The sequence below is a fragment of the Elgaria multicarinata genome, chromosome 10, assembly GCF_023053635.1.
Source record: "Elgaria multicarinata webbii isolate HBS135686 ecotype San Diego chromosome 10, rElgMul1.1.pri, whole genome shotgun sequence".
Lineage (NCBI taxonomy): Eukaryota > Metazoa > Chordata > Lepidosauria > Squamata > Anguidae > Elgaria > Elgaria multicarinata.
This window is the reverse complement of record NC_086180.1, coordinates 13,819,492-13,842,960: the sequence shown is the minus strand read 5'-3', so window position 1 is coordinate 13,842,960 and position 23,469 is coordinate 13,819,492. Positions and strand designations below refer to the sequence as shown.

At 46.3% G+C, this 23,469-nt stretch overlaps 1 protein-coding gene across 1 annotated transcript in view; it reads right to left on the bottom strand.

Moving 5' to 3' along the window:
- FRAS1 (Fraser extracellular matrix complex subunit 1) overlaps positions 1–23,469 on the bottom strand; it is a 355,924-nt gene that overhangs the window by 217,375 nt on the left and 115,080 nt on the right. The window contains exons 3-7 of the mRNA XM_063136077.1: positions 13,943–14,050; positions 13,262–13,354; positions 11,107–11,269; positions 9,186–9,319; positions 522–605 (exon numbers count right to left, since the gene is read on the bottom strand). Of these exons, the coding sequence (XP_062992147.1) occupies positions 522–605; positions 9,186–9,319; positions 11,107–11,269; positions 13,262–13,354; positions 13,943–14,050 (582 nt within the window). The remainder of the gene's footprint in view (positions 1–521; positions 606–9,185; positions 9,320–11,106; positions 11,270–13,261; positions 13,355–13,942; positions 14,051–23,469) is intronic.

Genomic DNA, 23,469 nt, shown 5'->3' with positions numbered 1-23,469 from the left:
CATCACCCCTGATCATTGGTCATGCTGGCTGGGTTTGATAGGAGTTGTAGTCCAAAACATCTGGAGGGAACCAAGTTGGAGAAGGCTGAGATAAACCTATGCACTGGGCATATTCACATTTCCCCCCCTAAGTGGGCAACTTACCGGATCATACTCATTATTTATTGCTTAGGAAGAGTATGACTCCATGCATTCTTGATTATAAAATGTAAAGCCCTGACCTTTATCACCCATGTCTCTTATTCCCTTCCACCCCTTCAGCACTTTGAAAAAATACGTTAACACAGTAATGGTCTTATCTACATCGGCTTGTGAACTGAGTTACCTCTTGCTAGCACATTCCTTTCTATGTCTAATCCCTTTCAACTCCTTGGGTTTCCAAGAAGGAAGAAAAGAAGCGGTTTGTGCTATATATGCGCACTATTATTGCTGGCAAAAACTTCAAGTGCTAGAAGAAGAACAGAGAAGTGTCACACAACCCATGTCATGTTGGTTCTTGTGTGTTTTCATCAAAGGCTTACCTCATATGCTCTCCCGGAGGCAAGGCAGGGTTTGGGAGCACAAACCGGGCAGCATTTTCCAGCAGGAAGAACCAGATGTTCGTCCTAAGCATCCACAGGTAGGAAAAAGCAGCCATGCGTAAGACACAGTCAATACAAAAAGGCAGCAGGCTAGTTCACATTGTTCTTAGAGGCTAAAACAAATGTTATTTTAAATGTGTGTCTAGCAATTGTATCTCTCTCTCTCTCACACACACACACACACACATTTTACTCTAGAGTAAGAGCAGTATTGGGGATAACAGGGCTTTTAAGGTTTGGACTGGGGGCCCTGCGCCTACTCTAGAGTAAAAATGAAAAGACGACATAGCTGCTAGACTCACATTTAAAGTTCTCTGAAGTTCCATCCCAGCCGGCTGCTGCTTCAGACCTTGGCACACTGAGCGAAAGGTCTGAAGCAGGGATCTTTATGTTTTGGGGCTGAATGCACTTGGATTCCTCCTCAGCTTCATGGGATGACCTCACTGGGTTCTAGTATTATGAGAGGGGAGGGGAAATGTCTCCCTATCCACTTTCTTCACGCCATGCATAATTTTGTATGCCTCTATCATGTCTCCCCTTACTAAAGAAGACTGTTGTTGTAGCAAGCACAACTAATTGAACAAGAAGAGCATGACATAACGGGTTCCTGTTACAAGAAGGCAGATTTCAGTTGAACACCGGGAATAATTTCCTGACTGTAAGAACAGCCAGACAAAGGAACCAACTGATCAGGGAGGTGGTGGGTTCTCAGTCACAGGAGGTACTCAAGCAGTGACTTCACAGCCCACCTGTCCGGGAGGCTTTAAAATGAATTCTTGCACTGAGGAGGGGGTTGGACTTGATGGCCTAAATGGCCCTTTCCAACTCTATGGTTATATGAATCTATGAGGGAAAGGTGCAGCCTCCCATTTTCTAGGATCTAGCAACCAACTACACCATCTTGCTTGCTGTGCCTTGAGAGCAGAGCTTTGCTGTGAAGAGATGAGCCAAACTGAGCTGAGAAAGTTTATGTTCAGGGAAAGAGAGGGAGACAGAGTTGAGTTTGAGAACGAGGTTGATCAGGGGTCTGGAAACAAAGCCCTATGAGGAGAGACTGAAAGAAATTGGCATGTTTAGCCTGGAGAAGAGAAGATTGAGGGGAGACATGAGAGCAGTCTTCAAATACTTGAAAGGTTGTCACACAGAGGAGGGCAAGGATCTCTTCTCGATCATCCCAGAGTGCAAGACATGGAATAATGGGCTCAAGTTACAGGAAGACAGATTCTGGCTGGACATCAGGAAAAACTTCCTGACTGTTAGAGCAGTATGACAATGAAACCAGTTACCTATTGAGGTTGTGGGCTCTCCCATACTAGAGGCCTTCAAGAGGCAGCTGGACAACCATCTGTCAGGGATGCTTTAAGGTGGATTCCTGCAATGAGCAGGGGGTTGGATTCGATGGCCTTATAGGCCCCTTCCAACTCTACTATTCTATGACTATGTAGAGGTTGAGCCCTGAACAGTGAACTTTCATTTTTCTATTATTTCACAGTATCCATGAACAGTGTCTTCAATACAGTTGGGGATCCTATTTGAATTAATTTTTAATTTAATCTTGGATTGACTTGAGTCACCTTAAAATCCCATCCAGGAAACCTGATTCCATCCACTGGAGATCCTGAGAAAATAGCTCAAGTTCTTAAACTACAGGTCCGAATTTAAGATCTGGCAAATCTCACCAGGAGGCCACTGTTTCTGTGGGAGAAAGTAATAACTGATGTCCCTCCTCTGTAGAGGCAAACCCAGCTCCGTGCACATGACACAAGCAGCTCCCAACCTTTGTCCCATAGAAGTCAATGGAAATCCTTCAGTTTTAGGGGTGAAAGTAAGACACAGCTTGTTCTACTGATAGGGACTTTGCTAGAACAAGAATAAAAAGCGCAGGAGGGGGCGAAATGAGAAGGGGAAATGAGCAGGGTAGGATTCCCACCATTAAGGCTAATGCATTTTCTATTAGATCTTCTTGTTAGGAAATCTATCAAACATTCTCAAAATTAACTAAAGGAAGGTTTCGCTGCTGCTGTTGTTGCTGCATTAACAGATAGGCTCGTGGTCTGATTATTCATACCTCTTCATGTCACCATTATATTTCCTCCGTGTTCTATGGCACTCTAATGACTGGCTGATTAAATATTAGTGCGATCAATTGTGGGATAACAGAACATCAAAGAAGAGCAGTGAGATGGAAACATTTAGGAACCTAGTATAAATTTGTTCTAAGGCTCATTTCTTTTAGCTCCTCGTGTTCGCTACAAATCTGAGCAAAGTATAGTAAGTCTCCCCAAACCGCCCCCTAAAATAAAAATAAAAAAGTTTATATGCCCTCATCAGAAAGGAGCCAGAATTACTCATGTGAATACCCAGCTACTTAAAATGCAGGTGGGAGAATATTAAAAGAGAAATATAGTTTACGACGTGAAGACATGTTTGCTGCCTTCCTCCTTGGCCATGGTTTCTGCTAGTAACCTGGATGACTAACCCCACACATCAAGGGAGCTATTCCTCTGAATGTAACAAAAGGAATGTGCTGAAGAGCAAAAAGGGGAAAAAGCAACCCACTGACACCAAAAATAATAAAGAGCTCAGCAAATTTGGAGGGGAGTAGCAGCTTACGGGCGACTTCCCAGCTGTCCTCAACAATGAAGGATGGAAATACTTCTGTCCACAAATGAGACAGGAGGAAAGGTGACCACCTTCTGGCAGGAACAGGGTTTCTTCAGGCCCAGCCCTACCATTAGGCAGAGTGAGGCGGCCACCTCGGGCAGCAGATGCTGAGGGGCATGGGATGGATAAAACTCTATGTGCCAGAGGACTTGCTATCCTGCTGCCCTCAGGTGCAGTGGGGGATACTATCCTGTCACTGGTATTGGACTAAGATTCAATTGCCAGTCTGGTCGGCTTCTGCATATAAAATCAGGGTGGGGGGCATTTTGCCCTTTCCCTCAGGGCAGCAAAATATTGTGGTCCAGCCCTGGGTTTTTAAAAATATCATATTGCCGGACTGTCATTATTCTCCACCAGTGAGGGGCATATTTATTTATTAAAACGTTTATATCCCACCCTATATCTTTGGGCTCTCAGGGTGGCTTACAGATAAAATCAAGCAGTATAAAGCAATAAATAATGCACATAGCTAAAAACATATAGTGGTTATAGAGCATTTGCCATTAGATGTTTTGGAAACTCCTGCCCTAAAATTTCAACACTCTGTTTTTTTAAAAGCAACAACAGCAACAACAACAACAAGAGAATCATAGAATCATTGAATAGTAAAGTTGGAAGGGGCCTACAACGCCATCGAGTCCAACCCCCTACTCAATGCAGGAATCCACCCTAAAGCATCACTGACAGATGGTTGTCCAGCTGCCTCTTGAATGCCTCGAGTGTAGGAGAGCCCACAACCTCCCTAGGTAACTGGTTCCATTGTCGTACTGCTCTAACAATCAGGAAGTTTTCCTGATGTCCAGCTGGAATCTGGCTTCCTGTAACTTGAGCCCATTATTCCGTGTCCTGCACTCTGGGAGGATCAAGAAGAGATCCTGGCCCTCCTCTGTGTGACAACCTTTCAAGTATTTGAAGAGTGCTATCATATCTCCCCTCAATCTTCTCTTCTCCAGGCTAAACATGCCCAGTTCTTTCAGTCTCTCTTCATAGGGCTTTGTTCCCAGACCTCTGATCATCCTCGTCGCCCTTCTCTGAACATGCTCCAGCTTGTCTGCATCCTTCTTGAAGTATGGTGCCCAAAACTGGACGCAATACTCAAGATGAGGCCTAACCAGGGCCGAATAGAGAGGAACCAGTACCTCATGCGATTTGGAAGCTATACTTCTATTAATGCAGCCCCAAATAGCATTTGCTTTTTTTGCAGCCACATCACAGTGTTGGCTCATATTCAGCTTGTCATCTACAACAATTCCAAGATCCTTCTCGTTTGTAGTATTGCTGAGCCAAGTATCTCCCATCTTGTAACTGTTCATTTGGTTTCTTTTTCCTAGGTGTAGAACTTGGCATTTATCCCTATTAAATTTCATTCTGTTGTTTTCAGCCCAGCACTCCAGCCTATCAAGATCACTTTGAAGTTTGTTTCTGTCTTTCAGGGTATTAGCTATCCCACCTAATTTTGTGTCTAGAGGCTGGCAGAAAGGGGGAAATAGCAAGGCAAAGGGTGAAGGGAAGAGAGAGACCAAGGCTACAGGCTGGCAGAAAGGGGGAAATAACACGGCAAAGGGTAAAGGGAAGAGAAAGACCAAGGCTAGAGGCTGGCAGAAAGGGGGAAATAGCAAGGCAAAGGGTAAAAGGAAGAGAACGAGCAAGAGTAGAGGCTGAAAGGGGAGAGAAAGAAGACTGTCCTAACATTTCCTAAGCCTTTTCTTAAACCAATTGTTCTGAAGGAGGCAGAGAGCAGAAAGCTTCGTGGGCACCATTGGAGGCTCCTACATTGCTACATTGCTACTTTTGTAGAAGATGAAGGATGGAGTCAGGACAAGATCTGGCAGATCATGAGTGGAGCCAGGATAGAATGGGAGAGATTGAAAGTGGAGCTAGAGCGGAACATTAGGAGATTATGGTCAGGTCCTGGAAGAATCTGGGATGCCGTGTACACAGCCTGGCAGGTTCTAGGCTCTCTTCGATTTTCAGGCTCAAGCGCAAACCGCCCAGAGAGCTTTAGCTATGAGGCAGTATAGAAATGTAAACAACAACAACAACAACTAATAGTAGTAATAGTAGTTACAGTTATTCCGTTAGTATTTCAGTCACCGGCATCACATAAAAATTTTTACAGAAAACCTTCGGAAACTAGACCTACCGAAATACATTCACACCCACATCCAGAAAGCAGTCAATGTTGTTCAATAGTCAGGAAATTCCTAAATCAGTAATCCCGTTACTGGTTAATCCCGTCCCGCGCCTGTTTTACTTCCCTGCCTACTTGCTATCTCTCTCCTCATTTCTTCTCTTAATTCCTTTCTCCTCATATCTGTTCCCTATGGCTCGCTCCAATTTCATCTCGCCCAACCTAGTTCCTATTCGGTGTCTCCCCCCTTCCCAGCTGCCTTTCTCGTGTTCCTTATGGAACTGTCGCTCTGTTGCTTCCAAGGCCCCTGTCATCCAGGACTTGTTTTTCTCTAGATCTCTTCACCTCCTTGCTCTTACTGAAACCTGGCTTCCTGCCCATGATACCGCCATCTCGGCTGCCCTCTCTCTTGGAGGACTCTCTTTCTCTCACTCGAGTCGCCCAGAGGGTCGAGGTGGTGGTGTGGGTCTTTTATTATCGAGTTTGTGCCAGTTCCAGCCTCTTTCCATTCCACCTTCACACTGTTTCTCCTCCTTTGAGGCACATGTGGTGAGACTCTTCGCTCCGCTGCGACTGCGGGTTGCAGTTCTGTACTGCCCCCCTGGCTCATCCTCTAAATTTCTCTCTGATCTCGACTCGTGGCTGTCCTTTCTCCTCTCTGACAACTTTCCTACTCTGATCTTGGGTGACTTCAATATCCACGTGGATGACCCTCACGATGCTGCAGCTCTACGATTTCGCTCCTTAGCTTCCTCTTACGATCTTAAGCTCTGGTCTGAAGCACCCACACATTCCCTTGGACACAGTCTGGATCTTGTCTTCACTCGGAACTGCTCTGTCCTGGACTTTTCTATTGCTGACTTTCCTCTGTCAGATCATCATCTAGTCTCTTTCAATATTACTCACAATCCCCCTCCTTCACGTCCCGCTTCACGCCCTTGTCGTGACCTGCATTCTATCAACTATGAGGCTTTTTCTCAGTCTCTAGCCTCCTCTCTTCCTTCTGTCTTCACAGCCGACTCCTTGGACTCAGCCGTCTCCTCCTTTAACTCCTCCTTATCTTCAACTCTTGATAATCTTGCTCCATCTACAACTCGGATAGTTCGCCCCTCTCAACCCCAACCGTGGCTCACCTCTTTCCTCCGCTACCTTCGCTCTTGTTCCCGGGCAGCCGAACGCCTGTGGCGTAAGACCAGGGACTGGGCGGACTTTGTCCACTACAAATTTGTTCTCTCCTCTTTCTCTTCTGCCATTTCACTAGCCAAACAGCAGCACTACTCAACGTTGATCCAGTCAAATGCTAGGCACCCTCAGCGGCTCTTCGCGTCCTTCAATTCTCTTCTGAAGCCTAATCCACCATCTCTCCCCGCCTCTCTGTCTGCCAATGACTTTGCCTCTTTCTTCAATGCTAAAATCCAAACTATTCGCTCCGATCTGGCCAGCTCTGCTCTGCTTCCAGCTCCTGTTCCTCACCTGTCAGTTCCTCCTGCAACTCTCTCGGCGTTCCCTTCGGTCTCAGCTGATGAACTGTCTAAAATACTGCGCTCGTCAAAGCCTTCCACTTGTTCCCGTGATCCGATTCCCTCTCGCGTCTTTATTAACCTTATCCCCGCTATCCTCCCGTCCTTGCTTCACATCATTAATTCTTCTCTGTCCTCTGGTTCATTTCCTTCTGCTTTTAAACATGCTACAGTCTCTCCCATTCTCAAAAAACCCACTCTTGATCGACTATCTCTGTCTAACTACCGACCTGTCTCTCTGTTGCCTCTTGTCTCAAAGATCCTGGAACGTGTGGCCTACTCTCATTGTCTTGACTTTCTCTCTAGTAACTCTGCTCTGGATCCCTTTCAATCTGGATTCCGTCCTTTGCATTCCACTGAAACAGCCCTTACCAAGATCACCAATGATCTTCTTACTGCCAAGTCTAAAGGCCATTATTCCGTTCTTATTCTCCTTGATCTAACTGCAGCCTTTGACACGGTTGATCACGATCTTCTCTTAGATTCCCTCCATGACCTTGGACTCTGTGGCTCTGTCTATAACTGGTTCGCCTCCTATCTAGAGGGTCGCTCTTTCAGCGTCTCAGCTAACGGCACCTCGTCCTCCTCTTTTCCCCTTTCAGTAGGGGTTCCGCAAGGCTCGGTGCTTGGCCCGTTGTTGTTTTCTTTATACATGCTGCCCTTGGGTAAGCTTATTCAATCTCATGGCCTCCAATATCACCTGTATGCTGATGATACACAATTATATCTTTCATCTCCGGAACTTTCTCCTGATGTTCACGATCGTATCTCGGCATGTCTTTCAGATATCTCAGCCTGGCTGCTTCATCGTCGTTTGAAACTTAATATGGCAAAAACTGAACTGCTTGTTTTTCCTCCTAAACCTTCTCCTCACCTCTCATTCTCTCTTACTGTCAACGATGTCACGCTTACTCCAGTCAAGGAAGCTCGTAGTCTTGGCTTTATATTTGATTCCTCACTCTCCCTTATTCCTCATATCGAGGCAGTAGCTAAATCCTGTCGTTTCTTCCTATATAATATTGCCAGGATTCGACCATTTTTGTCTGTCTCTTCTGCCAAGACTCTCGTTCACGCACTGGTTATCTCTCGGTTGGACTACTGCAACCTTCTTCTCTCTGGCCTTCCTTCGTCTCACATCAGTCCGCTGGTCTCTGTCCACCACTCTGCCGCTAAGATCATCTTCTTGGCCCGCCGCTCTGACCATATCACTCCACTTCTGAAATCTCTTCATTGGCTTCTAATTCACTCCAGAATCCAATATAAACTTCTCCTGTTGACCTACAAAGCTTTTCATGGTCTAGCTCCTGCCTATCTCTCCTCTCTCATCTCACACTATTGCCCCACTCGTGCTCTCCGCTCCTCTGACGCCATGCTTCTCGCCTGCCCAAGGACCTCTACTTCCCTTACTCAGCTTCGTCCTTTTTCTTCTGCTGCCCCTTACGCCTGGAACGCTCTTCCAGAACACTTGAGAACTACTAACTCAATCACAGCTTTTAAAACTCAGCTAAAAACTTTTCTGTTCCCTATAGCTTTTAAATATTGAGTTTGTTCTGACTCTATACTGTTTAGCTTCACCCTACCCAGTGCCTGTTTACACTTCCCTGTGCCTGTTTGCACTCTCTTTCCCTCCTTATTGTTTACTACAACTTTATTAGATTGTAAGCCTATGCGGCAGGGTCTTGCTATTTACTGTGTAATCTGTACAGCACCATGTACATTGATGGTGCTATATAAATAAATAAATAAATAAATAAATAATAATAATAAAAGGCAGCATGACTTGGCAAAGCCCGTCATGTTCATCTAGAAAAACCGCCACGAGAGAGAAAAGAGATAATCATAAGTGCTTGTTACCTGGAGGATAAACTGTACATGACGGGCACTTTTAGATTCATCCTATTTGTGGTGCATTTGGGTTTGGGGTTTTGTTTGAAATATTCAGCAGGCTAAAACTGGGGGTTATGGGTAGGCAGAAGGGAGCATGCTTAACCCTTTCTGTTCTTTCCGCTCTTATTGTGAATGGACTAACAGTTTTGCCCCATTTCTCCCCACCACCCACCGCCCGGCTTTAAGCTCAGCTCTTGTTAGAAGAAACAGATAAAGTAAGACAATGCCGGTAATCCTTTTCTAATTTATATCTTCAATAATGACAGTCTTTTACCCAGATAGCATATTCTAGTGAGGACATACATCACCTAATTATAGTTTTTAAAATGCGAATAAAATGCACGCGCACACACACACACACACACACACACACACAAAAGTTGACAGCGTGCATAATCTTACCTCGTTACACAATACAGACTGGCAAAGCACCGTAAAGCACTCCACGGTTCCGTTCCGACAGACGCATCTGGCACACTGGCTGAGGCGCCACTCCTCACTGTCCCGGAACGTGTGGCCGTCAAAAGAGCAAGGCTCTAAAAGGCATTGGCAACAATGTTGTTGTTGTTTCTGGTTCATGGAATATTCTATAGCAGGGGTGCAGAACCTCAGGCCTGTAGGCCAAATGCAGCCCTCCTGAGATCCCAATCTGGCCCTCCAGAATTTCCCAGAAGGCCCTGCTCCCTTCCCATGACTTCACCCCTTTTCCTCAACCACCATTCTAAAAGGCTGAAATGCCTCTCCGAAGGCAAGAAGACCTTTCAGCTAAAATAGGCTGATCTGTTTGATATTTCTGCCCTGCCCCTTTGGCTCCACCCACTTGCCTTTGGGCCCGCCCCCTTTGCCTTTGACTCCACCCACCACTGGGATGTGGCCTGCGAGAGCATCTCTAAAATGGAATTCAGCCCTCGGCCTAGAAAAGATCCAACCCTTTTCTAGAGTTAGTGAGGTTGCGCCCTCAGTTTTTTACGGGGCACATTCAACAGCCCCTAGTAGTTACTTTGTCATATAAATATTCCACAATATAAAACCACAATATAAAAGTACAGCCAGAATAAAACCGAACAGCAATGCAGAGATTTAAAATGCAGATTTAAAACAGCAAAGTTATAAAAGACTAAGATGGTAAACTGTTAAAATACTTGGAAAATAAAAACCTGGTGTTGGAGAGAATATAACATAAATGCCAGGCAAACTTCTCTGAGGAGCTCATTCCACAGCCGGGGAGCCACTGCAGAAAAGGCCCTCCTCCTGGTAGCTACCCACCACACTTCCTTTGGCAGGGGGAAATGGAGAAGGACCCCTGAAGATGATCTTAGGGTCTGGACAGGTACATATGGGAGGAGGCATTCCCTGGCCCCAAGCCATTTATGGCTTTGAATGTTAACGCCAGCACTATGAATCGGGTCTGGCCCTGGACTGGCAGCCAGTGAAGCTGCAAAAGTACTGGCATAATGTGGTCTTGTTGGCCAGTCCCCATTAACAATCTTGTTGCCCTAAGAAAAGGTATTGTCCATCCATGGATTTTTAAATTCCTCTTATGGACCAGCACAGCTTCATGTGTAACTTGGAAAAGACCTCATTTAGCCGTTCAGGCACAGGATTCTACAAATAGAAGAAGACGAGTATCTCTACCACAGGAGTGGGGAACCCTTTAGGTCCCGAAAAAGGACATCAGTGCCACATGCCAGCAGTGGGCAAGGTCAGAGTCCAAGGTGGGCGGGAACACCTCCCCTGCCCCCCCCCCAATCACTCATACACCACTGACACACATACTGGGCAGTTCGGGAGAGAAGACTGCAACCTCCCCTCTAGGGTGTTGCTCAGCTTAGAGGGGGGTAACGGAGGGAGGTGGGCATCCAAAGTGGGTCACACAGAAGAGAAACAGGTTCTCAGGATGCAAAAAAAAAATTAACAAAAAGCCCAAAAGCTTTTTGTTAATAGATTTATTGTTGCATCCTGAGACTCTGTTTCTCTTCTTTGTGGTTCAGCTTAGAGGAACTGTCTCAAGGCACACCCAGCGCCTTGACGCAGCAGCTCAGTAGATTCGCTTGGGATCCATCACTTCAAGGTGGCTCCCAACGGACGTGGCTCGCCTCCCTCTTCTTGGAGGGGGAGAGGGCTTTGGAGAAGGGCTTCAGGGAGGAGCAGGAGGAGGAACCTCTGCAGAGGCCTTGGTGGGATGGACAGGGAGGTGTCAGTGGGCTGAATTCAGCACAGGGCCTGCAGACCCCCAGACCCCATTCCTGATCTACTACCTGAAGGTGGGAGACGCAAATAATGGGCCCGGTTCTTCTCCCCTCTCCACCCTTCACTCACTCACCTCCACGGCCCACACACCGTGGGCAACACTCTCCTTGATGGACAGGCCCCACTTCTTCTTTTCTCTCACAAAGAAGTCTAGGGCAAGGCTTGGGGGTGCAGATAACCTCCCCGCTGGCACAAGAGCAGGTGGTACATCCGGAGCCAGCCCATTCAGTGTCATGCTACAGGGGGAACACATAGCGACCAGTTATTGACAAGTGTAGAAGAAGAGAGGAAGATACAGGGCCGTACGCTGGCCTTCACCTCCTCTCTTCCTAATCGCAGTGTGAACAGTAATACCAAGAGAAACAGACCGTATCTTTGAATGGTTGCACTTGTTCTGATCGTACTCCTGAACATGCTGCTATGTGCACCCTACTTCCCCCAAGCGGTGTGGATGTCTGGATGGTGGTGGTTTCTTTGCGCAACTCAATCAGTGGGTTGGAAGAAAATCAGCAGAGGCAGAAGCATCCCGTTGGGTTCTGCCCTAAGTGTACATCCTTACAAAGCCAATACAGCACCACCTCCACGCAAGAGGAGAATCAGGGAGAACACCTGTTTATTTGTTGTTTCCTGGTCCCCCACCTGAAAAAGGCTCCCACAGCAAGTTATGGAGATCGATAATAGGGTAGTCCCTGCCCTCAGGCTTACCATCCAAGAGACATGACACGAGAGGAATAAGGAGAGGGAGGGAGAAGGAGGAACAAACCCTTTGGGCCCTTGTTCTTAGTTACAAAGTTCTTAAAATGACCAGCTGCAATGGAAACTGTTCAAGGAGAGGAGGAGACCCAAAGTTTCAGGTTTCTCAGTTGAACTGATGGAGTGGCCTTGCTTCCCATGGGTAGACCCATTGAAATGAAAGGGACTTAAGCTGGTCCCACTTAAGGCCCATTTAATTCAATGGGTCTTCTCTAAGCAAGACTCACGCTGGATTTTATTTTATTTTATTTTATTTTATTTATTTATTTATTTATTTATTATTACATTTCTATACCGCCCAATAGCCGGAGTAAATTTTATTTATTTACTGCATTTATATCCCGCCTTTTTTCCTCCAAGGAAGCCCAGGAGGCATACACAATTCTCTTCTACTCTATTTTATCCTCACAACAACAACCTTGTGAGGTAGGTTGGGCTGAGAGTCTGCGACTGGCCCAAAGTCACCCAGTGAGCTTCCACAGCTGAGTGGGGACCAAAACCCGGATCTCCCGACTCCCAGACCAACACTTTATCCACTACACCACACGGGTTCTTTTGCCCTGGCTGTTGTGGAAGGCTGTTGGAATGGCTGCTGCCAAGTGAGAGTTGATGGAAAGAGGAAAATGGAGGTGGCTTCTCTGCAGGGCTGATGGTGGCCCTGCTCCCTTTCTATCCTTCTGCTCCGTTCTGTGAAATGGAAACAGAATTTGCCTCCAGCAAATGGATCTCGAAGATACACTGCCTCTGGGCATGAAGGTTCCATTTCCTGCTATCATATGGTAAAGTCCTACTTAGAGTCGACCTACTGAAATGAATGGGACTTAAGCTAGTCATGCCTTCCAAGCCAACGTGCAACAAACCGGCTCTTGGAAAAGAACACACAAATATTCTTGTAGTGGAAATGCCAAGGCTCAGCGCGTCTGACCCAGTTGGCAGCGAGAGCGTGCCAGTTCTCTTTCTTTCTTTCTTTTTCTTCCACCGTTGGGCATCTGCCCAAAAGCTAATTTGCAGCAATAACTTTGGTTAGGTCATGTGTGACGCGGAGTAAGACTTCTTCTCTGACCTAGTTCCCGAGTGCAAGAACTAGACAAAAATCTAAGGCAGCCAAAGCGTCGGCTGAGCAGATAAATGCAACATTTTATGCCTAGGATGAAGAACCGGACTTCTCTTGGCCTGGCATAAGAGCCAAACAAGTAGATCAGCCTTCCCCAGCCAGGTGCCATCCAGATGTGGGGGGACTACAGTTCCCATTACCTCCATCCAGCATGCTGGCCGGGGATGGTGGGAGTTGTTGTGCAACACATCTGGAGCGCACCAGGTTGGGAACAAGATCTTCCTTTAATACTGTATTTCCCGTATTTAATATTGTATTTCCCTGCAGAAGCAAAACAAGTTCCCATCATGGATGTGGGATGCTTCTTCCAGGGAGAAAACGACACAAGTTGGAGGCAGAAAAATACGTAAGGAATGCTCACCTCGTGGATTCGTCCTTCATGCTCACAAAATCCCTCCGCTCGTGAAACGCATCTGGGGCAGCAAGTGTTGGGGGCTATTTGGAAACTTTCCCCCTAAACAGGAAAAAAAGTCATTTAGGGGATGTCACCAATCAAACTGTCTAGAAAAGCCCCTTCCCAGTATTAGATCCAGGGTGAGCAAATGGCGGCTCCCCAGATGTTGTTGAACTGCAAATCTCATTAGACCTAGCTGACATTGCCACTGTTGAGGGATTGATGCAAGCTGCAATCCTACCACATCTGGAGAGCCACAATTTGTCCATCCCTGCACTAGAACGACCAAGGCCGTTCCTTGCCCTCAAATCTCTGAGAAAACCAGAATCCAAATAATGTTCTGTGACTGCCTGGAATCAACCTGGTTCCCACAGTGATTTTGAACCACAACTCCGAGCATGCTGGAGTTGGAGTCTGAAAGATCTGGAGGGCCCCAGGTCAGGATATGGAGGGCTGGGATCCTTTCCCAGACCTCCCTGGAGATGCCAAAGTTTGAACCTGGGACCTTTTCCGTGCAAAGCATGTGCTCCGCCACTCAGCCACGGCCTTTTCTCTGACGGTGTCAAGCAAGAGGCATTCAGCCCTGATGCCTTCCCACCCTTAACACAACCACTTAATTACCAGTCGGACGTCACTCCCGCGCCTTACCTTCCCAAAGTCACAGCGAGGGTTTCTGCAAACGACATCCTCGCATATTACAATGTCACCATGGCAACCGCACTCCCGGCACGACTCCGGCTTCCAAACGGTGTTGTTCTGCAAACAAGCCATAAGCTCCGAATTAAAATTGTATTCAAAAGTGTTAACACTACATGCAATTACAGGACAGCAAAAAGAAAACGGAGGGGGAGAGAATTCAAATTAAAAGGGGCCTCGCGTTACAGAGGCAAACTTGGCAAAGCAGATCTATCTGCTACATGCTGATTAGTACCCGTGGCTGTAATAAGTCCAAAGCTATTCATTTCATACTTCCCAAACATGTAATCAAAAGGCTCGGCCCTGCGATGAAAAGCAATCAATTCCAACGGCAAAGTAATTGATCCGCCTAAGCTCCGGTAGCTCCAGTCTGATTAGAGCTTCTCTCCCATACAGCTCCGGCTTCTATAAACAGACTTGGGCTGGGAATTTGACAGCTTCCAAAGGAGCTTTGGACGCTCCATTCACATTAAAATTAATCTGCTAGAAAAATTACCTGGGGTGTTAAATAGCTTCTATGTATGGGGAGAGGCTAAAAAGTTTCAGAGTCTTCTGCTGGGAAAGGCTGGAAAGATCCCCTGAACTATTTGCGCAGGGAACCCTCTTTACCGGTTGAAGCTTAGCATTTGGTCAATGAATGTAGTGCATGCACTGGTAACTCCAAAGCTTGACTTCTGCAATGCGCTCTACATAGGGCTACCTTTGTGCCTAGTCCGGAAACTTCGGGCTTTGCTAGACTAGCTTTGCTACTCGTGAGTAAGCGAGTAGCCGCAAAAAGCCACAGAAGTCACTAGACTTCCCCCAGCCCCGGCCTGAGGCCGGAGCTGGGGAAAAGGCGCGCCATAAGCGACTTAGCTTATGGCGCGTTAAAGGAGGCCTCACTGTGGCCTGGGCCTGGATTCCCCTGTGCGTCATCTGGACGCACAGCAGGGAATCCGGGTCTGAAGGCGCGCTAAGGCCTCGTCTAGTAACGCCCTTCAACTAGTGCAAAATATGGCAGCCTTGTTGGTCACCAGTACACCTAGGGGTGACCATATTACACCAACTTTAAAATCACTCCACTGGCTGCCAATTAGTTTCCGGGCGAAGTATAAAGTGTTGGTTATTACCTTTAAAGCCCTACATAGTTTGGGTCCAGGCTACCTGCGGGATCGCCTTCTCCCGTACAATCCGCCCCGCACACTCAGGTCCTCTGGGAAGGGTTTACTCCAGTCAGCTACAACTAGGCTGGCAACTGTTACCCAGAGGACCTTTTTTTTTTGCCGCCCTCAGACTGTGGAATGGCCTGCCGGAGGAGATTCGTCAGCTTAATGCTCTCTCTGAGTTTAAGACAGCTGTAAAGACTAGTCTCTTCCTGCAGGCCTACCCAGATGAATTTTAAACCTAAGAATTCTAAGATGCTGTGACTGTTGTTTTACTATTGTATTGGGCTCTTTCAACTAATTCTATGTCTTATATTTTATTTAGTGTTGTTCCCCGCCTCGATCCAGAGGGAGAGGCGGGTAATAAATAAATATATCATTATTATTATTATTAAATAACTCTCATACGGGCCGCTTGCAAACACGAAACAGCTGAGAGAATAAAGTATTTTTAGTTTCACTTTTTTATTTCTTTACACTCAGAACACATCTCTGTTGTTGTTTTTCCAGTGTGCTTTCAACTATCCTCTTGAAATTTATAAATATACTGGCCAAGTCCTGACAAGCAACTTGGATAACTCCTTTAGAATTCTGACCGGTACTGACTGAAATCCAGAGTGGATTCACCATCCCACTGACATCGGAGCCACCAGCCTCCACTGGTCACACATGCGGTTGCGTCAACCTTGATTTGCACCTTGGACAGGTCCTTTAGAGTTCTGACTGGTTCTGACTGAAACCCAGAGCGGGTTTTCCTGTCCCACTGACATCGTTTCCACCAGCCTCCACTGGAGCTAACGTATCTCCATCGCCCCTCCATGCTCACCCCGAGACACCAGAATATGGACGAGCTCCAACATTCAAGCACAAAAAAAGCATTAGTTTTTCCATTCTTGCTTTTTAAAGCTCGATTTTACCAGAATGAGTTGCAGTTGTAATAAGAAGCAACCCTAGATGAGCGGGAGCTCTGCCTTCGTGATGATTCCAAGATCAGTAAATGGTGCACAGCTCACAATAAAACAGCGAGAGACTGTTGGGCTGACTATACGTTGCATGCGAATATGGGCAACGCAGCCCCAGTGTCATTTTAAGCATCAAAATGCAGCTTCGGATGATGATGATTCAGAGTGGAGAAGCGGGGTGGGGAGGGGATGCTGAAAACAGGCCTCTTCTGAAACTGCTTTTCAATTAAAACAGTAACGCTGGAACGCAATTACAAGCTATACGGGCTGAAATTTCCTCTTCTTCAAGACTCTTAAAGGTGCATAGGGGTGGTGAACTACTTTAAGGTAGAGGGCCAAATCCTCCCTCCCCCTCCCCCAGGCCACAAGGGCCTCTATGGGCCAAATGACCCTCCCCATTTTAACTATCTCAGTGCTGAGAGCGGCACGGAGTTCTGTGCCTCTCTTAGCACAGAGGAAGGGACATGGCCGACACTGAGCGGAGCGGCTCCTCCCAGCACCAGCGAGGCGGCTCCTTCACGCACCTCTTGCCCTCCCCATCAGGTGCCTGACTCCCCACTATAATCTCTGGTCCATGATCAGAGCTAATGGGAGATTCCCCTGCACACCTCTTCCCCTCCCAGTTGGTGGAATGATTGAGTAATGATGCCTCCTATTAGAACAGCAATTAGCTAAGAAAAACAAAAGGCAAAACAGCATGAGCGTTTACCAGTCCCACCTGCACGCAGGCGAATTAGAATAAAGGGGACCACGCTCTCCTTCGGTGAAGGACGTAAAACAGCTTTACTCACAGAAGTTCTTGCATAAAAATGCAGGCACAGGGTTGAGATTCAAAAAGGTTTGTTCAGTCTATTTTGTGTTCCATTACACAGGCAGGAGTGCAAGAGCAAACCTGTGCACTCCCAGCAATGGTGGAAGTCAGAGAGGAGGGGATGGAGGAAAGGGAGAAGCAAAGAAAAGGAAATCACAGGAAACCGCATTGTAGGCTACAGAGTTCCTAAGGCTAGCTGTGGTCAAAATTCCCATGAACTAACTAACTGCAACACTGCCCCCTTCCAATAACTTGCAGACAAGGTTGCAGTATTCCCATCACAAATTGGAGGTCATGCCCTGCCCCTTGGAGGAATTCAATAAGGCTCTGTGGGCTTGATGTGACACCTCTGCGGGCTGGATCAGGCCTGTGGCCAGAGCTTCCCCATCCCTGAACGTGCAGGGGCCCTGCCCTCTTTTGCATCTAGCCATCCTACAAGCAATCCCACACCTACTTTTAGAGGACGTTGTTCCCTTATTCCCATCATGCTTTTTGGTTATACAACTATGAGAAGCGTTGAGGCTTCTTTCCTTCTCAGCAGAAGTGTAGAAGGAATCCAGTCTTTCCTAATAAAGCTGATGAGAATATTAAACCTACGTACCGCCAGAAATTTACAACCCTGGAGTTCATGATATAAATGTTACTGGAGAGAGGCAGTCAACTTTCCTCCGATAACAGAACCGGCCCACCGCGCGGATGCAGTAGTCGTAACAGGAGGTACGCTGAGAAAACTGTCTTCCTTGGGCTGATTTACTACATAGTTGCAGAATCAATTCAGGCCAAGTTATATGGGTGTCAAGCTCTGCCTAACTCTCGTGCTGTATTTAATCCTGTGCCTGCTCCTTAAAAAAAAAATCCCTTTTAAAAAAGGTAAAGCTGTTCTGTGTCAGACACGGCTTGCTTCGAAGACGCCCGGCGCCACGGCAATCTTCAGGGCCCCACATCCCTGCCCCCTTTGGAAGAGCGATGTCTCATTTCTGCGCAGGAATTAACAACCTTATCTGGCTGCTGATTTGCTTCAAGTCCTTGCTCATCCCGGCAGTAGGGAGGGGTTGGGGATATGAGAACAAGGGAAATGCAGGAAAAGCACCGTGTCGTTTAAGGAGTTGCTTCAGAGCCTGTTGCGGAGTGAAGATGACATTGTCTGGAAGGGAGGGATGGTCTCGGACGACCACTGGCTGATTTCTGGCAGACCAGCCAATGTGTGTGGATTGCAGTGATCCTTGCAAAGAATTCAGTTGACCAGGGACATGTCTACACCTAAGGGTGTAGAGGGAGGGAGGGGGGTAGGATCGTGGATCATGGATTTACCTGCTTCCGCGATCCTCCCCCAGTATCTAGACAGCAGCACGACGTATTAAAGGAAAGAGGGACGTCGCAGCCACCATTTTATTTTTTACAGAAGAGGAGCCACGCGCGGCCCAGATGCAACCCCAAAAAAGTTTAAAAAGTAAAAAAAACTGTGCCCCAACTTCCCCCCGCCATCCTGGTGATGGCGAAATTGCTGCCCCCCTCCATGGGCACAGAGCCACCCCGTGTGGCTCCGTGCCCTTTTCAGGTCCTGGGAATGCATGGCACACCACAGGGAAAATCGAGATAACTGGGGAAGCAGTTATCCCGGGAAAATGGAGGGGGTTGTCCCTGCCTTCCCCCGGGATTCCCATTTGGATGTACAGGGACCACCTAGAGATGATCCGGGGGTGGGGGGGACATGGTGTAGACATGCCCCAGGTGCACTACTTTACAGAAGACAATCCTCGCTTTTGGAGAGCTGGCAGAGGAAGATGTCTTCCATTTGAAGAGGTGTCCAGTCCAGGCCTTTGGTTTAAAGTCAAAGATTGATAAGGAGAGACAATAGCAAAGGCCTTGGAGTTGCCCATCCACAGTTGTCATCTGGACAGAAGACTCAGCAGGCGCACACGTCACCTGTTCAGGCTTCTCCTCTACAGTGCAATGTATTGAATTTCTATTTAAATAATAGTTACTATTTCTAAAATTCACACTTTTACATATGCATTGGCATATGCAAATGCTATGCAAATTGATGTCCCCTTTTCTCCTCCTTTTTTGTGATGCCATTCCTCTTTTTTAACAATGCATAAGTGGCCACTCGACAAAGAACACTGGCCTAGGAGGGCCTCTGGTGTAATCCTTCCAGGCAAGGTATCTTAGCACAGGTTAAAGCATACCTGGACAGCCATCTGTCAAGTATACTTTAATGTGGATTCCTGCATTGAGCAGGGGGTTGGACTCAATGGCCTTGTAGGCCCCTTCCAACTCTACTGTTCTATGATTCTATACTTAAGAGATCCTGTTGCTTTGTATTGGGGGAGAGGGGAGGCAACCCCAACAGTTCTAGTGAAAAGGAAAAGTAAACCTTACAAGACCGAAGAGGAGCTGGGTCAGAAAGGGGAAGTCCAGCAAGGTTGGGACTCAAGGCAGGAACCAAGATTGAACTCGATCCAGACAAGTTGGGACTGGGACCCAGCCTGAGTGAAAAGAATGAGGCCCAAGGGAGGAGTCAAGCAGCTGTAGTGCTTTTGAAGTAAGCGGTAGCGGATAATTTGGAAAACAGGCAAGAGGAGTAAAAGGGTAGAAGTCAGGAATGCGGAAGCAGAAAGAGATTCCTGAACCAATGCACAAATCGGAACAGTTATTCTTCATTCGTTCGCATTTATGAGAATTTTGCAGTGCAGTTCTCCAATTAAAAATGTCTCTCGGGGGAAATTCACACCAAATGGATCACATCAGGGAAAATGGCTCACCCAACTGTACCCAATACTTCACATATTAGGAGGAATGCAAACAAATATGTGTACAAATTTTTGCGTCAACTTTTTTTTTGGGGGGGGGAATCAAATTGATGCGGAAATGGGACAAAGCAAATTTAAGACTGGAAGAAATGAGAAACTGAGAGAAATAAAAATTGAGACTTTCATCAAAACCAAAAAGCAAGCAATGAAAAGCCTATACCATTGCATCAACAAGGAAGATGGCTTCTCCAAGAGTTATATAAGAGAACTGGACCAATCAGAGGCAAGAACACAGATAACCAATCAAGTGTGTGTGCATTGACCCCGGCAATTCTTTGGTTGTTTAACCTCAGAATTGCCAAGGATAAGCAAGAATATGAGCTGTGTGTGAACCATTTCCAATTTCAATTAACAATCCAGAAACAGAAAGTCTGGGTTATTTATGGTTAAACAACCCAGAGTTAATCCAACAATTGCCCATGGTTTGTTGTTAGATCAACTCTGAGTTGTTTAACCCGTAAATACCCCAGACTTTCTGGGTTCAGATGCTGCAAAACCACCTAGGAATCTGGATTAACTGAAATCAGAAATGGTTCATGCACAGCTCGCACCACTCACTCATCCCAGGCAATTCTTGGGTTAAACAACCCAGGAATTGCCAATGTGATGTACAAATTGGGTCATTGTCACCAACTAATATGAGTAAACTACCAACTGCAGAGCCAGAGGCTTCGGAGAAACAGGGATTTCCATGGATAATAATGGTGAGCTCTTTATATTGAGATAGCATGACTAAGTCCATTGTACATGTGAAGCATGCAACAGCTGTTTTCTCCTCTAACTTATCCTATGTGGCATAGGGCTTTATGAAAGCATTCATCCAGTGCCTGAAATGTAACTAGAGGCTAACCCCCCGGGATATGCAGGAATGTGAACCCAGGACATCTGTTTCAGGATGTCTCTTTCACTGTATACGAGGGGCAGGCACTGGTCGATACCTAATGCAAGTGGAAAAGTTCTTCCCTGATTTACTGGTCAGCATTTATGCATTGGGGGATACGTAGTTCATTGCACATAACAGGTGCTACACTCATGAAAAAAAATATACCTGCCCATCTTTGGTCAACACTGTCATAACTGAGAGCTTTTGATGTTACCAGCAATTATTTATTCTGACACATTTAACTGAAAGTAAAGACTAGCTCTGATGGCCAATGCCACTGCAGCCATCGCCGCTTTTACTAATAGATGTCTACCAGTGGCATGTTGTAGCTGATCAAGCCCATAGGTGAATAAGGCGTCAGTTAATGCTTCTGTTCATTTATTTATTTATTTATTTATTACATTTTTATACCGCCCAATAGCCAAAGCTCTCTGGGCGGTTCACAAAAATTAAAACCATAATAAAACAACCAACAGGTTAAAAACACAAATACAAAATACAGTATAAAAAGCACAACCAGGATAAAACCACACAGCAAAATTGATATAAGATTAAAATACAGAGTTAGAACTGTAAAATTCAAATTTAAGTTAAAATTAAGTGTTAAAATACTGAGAGAATAAAAAGGTCTTCAGCTGGCGATGAAAAGAGTACAGTGTAGGCGCCAGGTGGATCTCTCTGGGGAGCTCATTCTACAGCCGGGGTGCCACAGCGGTGAAAGCCCTCCTCCTTTTAGCCACCTGCCTCACTTCCTTTGGCCGGGGCTCACAGAGAAGGGTCCCTGTGGATGATCTTAAGGTCCGAGCAGGCACATATGGGAGGAGGCGTTCCTTCAAATAACCTGGCCCCAAACCATTTAGGGCTTTGAATGTTAATACCAGCACTTTGAATCGGGCCCGGACCTGGACTGGCAGCCAATGAAGTTGTAAAAGGATTGGCGTGATGTGATCTCGCCAGCCAGTCCCCGTTAGTAAACGGGTTGCCCTGTTTTGTATCAGCTGAAGCTTCAGGACCGTTTTCAAAGGCAGCCCCACATATAACGCATTGCAGTAATCCAAACGAGAGGTTATCAGAGCATGGATAACTGTAGCTAGGCTATCTCTGTCCAAATAAGGGCGTAGTTGGTATATCAACCTAAGCTGATAAAAGGTGCTCTTTGCCACTGAGTTCACCTGTGCCTCAAGTGACAGTTCTGGATCTAAGAACACCCCCAAACTACAGACCCGATCCTTTAGGGAGAGTGCAACCCCGGCCAGGACAGGGCAAACATCACCTCGCCGGACAGATGAACCACTCACTAACAGTACCTCCGTCTTGTCTGGATTGAGTCTCAGTTTATTAGCCCTCATCCAGTCCATTACCGTGCCCAGGCACTGGTTCATATGATTTGGAAATGCCCAATAGTTTGCCTCCTTTGGAAAGGAAGTCATGAGACACATAAACTTTGTTTTATAAAGCTCTTTAATATTTTCTGACGGACATGTTCTCTTAAATGTACTTGCTTCTTGGAATGTAACATTTGGTCAGTGTAAATGGATCTTTTGCAACCTCTTGACTGCTAAGACTGATATTATAGCATTGGAAAGACAAAAGCTCACCGCCTTTAATGCCATGGACTGAAGACCTAACAACACTAGCCACGTTTGAAAGAGTGGTATATAGCCACCATTCAGAAATGGGCTTATATTTGGATATTTGGTCTGTCTTTACTGAAGTTTATGTTCAATTTATTCCTTTTTCCCTTTTTTATTTTTAGAATGATGTGATATTTGAAACTGAAGCTAAAGTATGAAGTTAACAGTTGCATTTTTTTGGTTACTGTTTTGTTTTGTTGAAACGTACAAAAAAATTGATTAAAAATGTTTGTGGAGTGCCTTGTTTTTAATCTTTGTACAGCTCTTAATAAATTTTAGGCACTGCAGAACTGAATAATAATAACGTTTAGGCTGTTGGCAAATGCAGAATTCAAGAGTCCAGGGATGTGAGCACTCAAAAAATCCCACACACGTTAAAGTCAATACTTTCCTGGTTTTGCACAGGAATAGCAGATTTGGAAGGGGCCTACAAAGGCCATCGAGTCCAACCCCCTGCTCAATGCAGAAATCCACCTTAGAGCATCCCTGACAGATGGTTGTCCAGCTGCCTCTTGAATGCCTCTAGTGTGGGAGAGCCCACAATCTCCCTAGGTAACTGGTTCCATTGTCGTACTGCTCTAACTGTCAAGAAGTTTTTCCTGATGTCCAGCCGGAATCTGGCTTCCTGTAACTTGAGCCCGTTATTCCGTGTCCTGAACTCTGGGAGGATCGAGAAGAGATCCTGGCCCTCCTCTGTGTGACAACCTTTTAAGTATTTGAAGAGTGCTATCATGTCTCCCCTCAATCTTCTCTTCTCCAGGCTAAACATGCCCAGTTCTTTCAGTCTCTCTTCATAGGGCTTTGTTTCCACTGGCCTGCATGTAAATGCTTCCACGTACACCGCTAGCAGCTAGAAGTGTGAGCAGTAGCTTTCTTTCCTGCCCCGCTGACCTTCGACAAGTTTTCCTTTTGCTGTACCACAACCGAGTTCGCCCAATTAAAAACATTTGGCTTTGGAACCAAGCCAAGGGAGGATAGCTAAATTAAGTGACAGAAACAGAGAACCGGTATGTGCACACAGCCATTCCTCACTGTTTTGGTTCTGCCCAATCGGGAACACAGGAAATGTCCCCCGCAAAGGTAAGCACCTCTTTCTCCCAAGAGAACATTATTATTTCATAGCACGATAACGAATTTCTGGGCCGGCCTGATAAAGGATATGGTACGGCAAGTCACACTCAGCCTCAGTTCCTCCATGCCGATGACCTATTTCATGGAAGAGGGGATCGCAAGC